This window comes from Manacus vitellinus, unplaced genomic scaffold (assembly GCF_001715985.3).
Source record: "Manacus vitellinus isolate BGI_N305 unplaced genomic scaffold, ASM171598v3 scaffold_240_pilon, whole genome shotgun sequence".
Taxonomy (NCBI): Eukaryota; Metazoa; Chordata; class Aves; order Passeriformes; family Pipridae; genus Manacus; species Manacus vitellinus.
In genome coordinates, this window is record NW_021939727.1 from 8,751 (window position 1) to 10,316 (window position 1,566).

Consider the following 1,566-nt stretch of genomic DNA (forward strand, 5'->3'; position numbering starts at 1 on the left):
GGCGTCCCCAGGGTGTCCCCATGGTCCTAAGGGTCCTCAGGGTGTCCTTAGGGTGTCACCAGGGTCCTCAGGGTGTCCCCAAGGGCTCCTCAGTGTCCCCACAGTCCCTTCAGTGTCCCCACAGTGACCCCGAGGGTGTTGTGTCAAGGCCTTCGACGAGTCTGGAACCGGCGTCCCCAGGGTGTCCCCAGGGTGTCCTCAGGGTGTCCTCAGGGTGTCCTCAAGGGCTCCTCAGCATCCCCAGGGTCCCCAAGGTGTCCCCAGAGTCCTCAGCATCCCCAGGGTGTCCCCAGGGCGTCCCCAGGGTGTCCCCAAGGGCTCCTCAGCATCCACAGGGAGTCCCTAGGGTCTCCAGGGTGTCACCAGGGTCCTCAGGGTGTCACCAGGGTCCCCATGGTGTCCCCAGGGTGTCCCCAAGGGCTCCTCAGCATCCCCAGGGTGTCCCCAGGGTGTCCCCAGGGTGTCCCCAGGGTCTCCAGAGTGTCCCCAGGGCATCCCCAAGGGCTCCTAAGCATCCCCACAGTGTCCCCAGGGTCCTCAGGGTGTCCCCAGGATGCCCCCAGGGTCCCCAGGGTGTCCCCACGGTGCCCCCCAGGCACTGAGACACCCCCCCAAACCCCCCCTCTCTGTTCCCCCCTTCCCCAGGCACTGCAACATGGTGCTGGAGAACGTGAAGGAGATGTGGACCGAGGTGCCCAAGAGCGGGAAGGGCAAGAAGAAGTCCAAGCCCGTGAACAAGGACCGCTACATCTCCAAGATGTTCCTGCGCGGGGACTCCGTCATCGTCGTCCTGCGCAACCCCCTCATCGCCGGGAAGTAGGAAACCCACCCCAGGAGCCCCCCCGGGATCCTCCGGGACCTTCTTGGCTCCTTCAAGACCCTCCTGGATCCTTCCAGACCCTCCTGGATCCCCCTCGACCATCTCAGGTCCCTCAAGACCCTCCTGGATCCCCCTCGACCATTTCAGATCCTCCAGGACCCTCCTGGATCCCTCAAGATCCTCCTGGATCCCCCCTTGACCCTCTCAGATCCCTCAAGACCCTCCTGGATCCCCTTCAACCATCTCAGATCCCCCCGGACCCTCCTGAATTCCCCAGGACCCTCTTGGGTCCCTCAAGACCCTCCTGGATCCCCCTCAACCATTTCAGATCCCCCAGGACCCTCCTGAATTCCCCAGGACCCTCTCGGGTCCCTCAAGACCCTCCTGGATCCTTCAAAGCCCTCTCAGATCATTCAAGACCCTCCTGAATCCCTCAAAACCCTCCTGGGTCCTCCACAACCCTCTCAGATCCTCCAGGACCCTCCTGGATCCCTCTCAACCCTCCCAGATCCCCCTGGATCTTCTCCAACCCCTTAAGACCCTCCAGGACCCTCCTGGATTCCCCCACGACCCTCCTGGATCCCTCAGGACCCTCATCAATTATCCAGGACCCTCCTGGATCCCCCCACCAGGTCCCCTGGGGGAGGGGGGGGGTCTCAGTGTGTCCTCGAGCCCCTCAGGATGAGCCCACCCTGTCCTGGGGCCCCCACCTTGTCCTTTCCCCCCCCCAGGGGGATTTTGGGGGT

The 1,566-nt window shown here is 63.9% G+C and overlaps 1 protein-coding gene across 1 annotated transcript; it reads left to right on the forward strand.

The window, feature by feature from the left end:
• Nucleotides 1–595: 595 nt before the first annotated feature.
• On the forward strand, nucleotides 596–1,464 carry SNRPD2 (small nuclear ribonucleoprotein D2 polypeptide; the record flags this gene model as incomplete). Its single annotated transcript, XM_029959971.1, has 1 exon — nucleotides 596–1,464. A coding segment is annotated over one exon (225 nt), but the record flags the coding sequence as incomplete, so codon positions are not given.
• Between the last annotated feature and the right edge of the window lie 102 nt (nucleotides 1,465–1,566).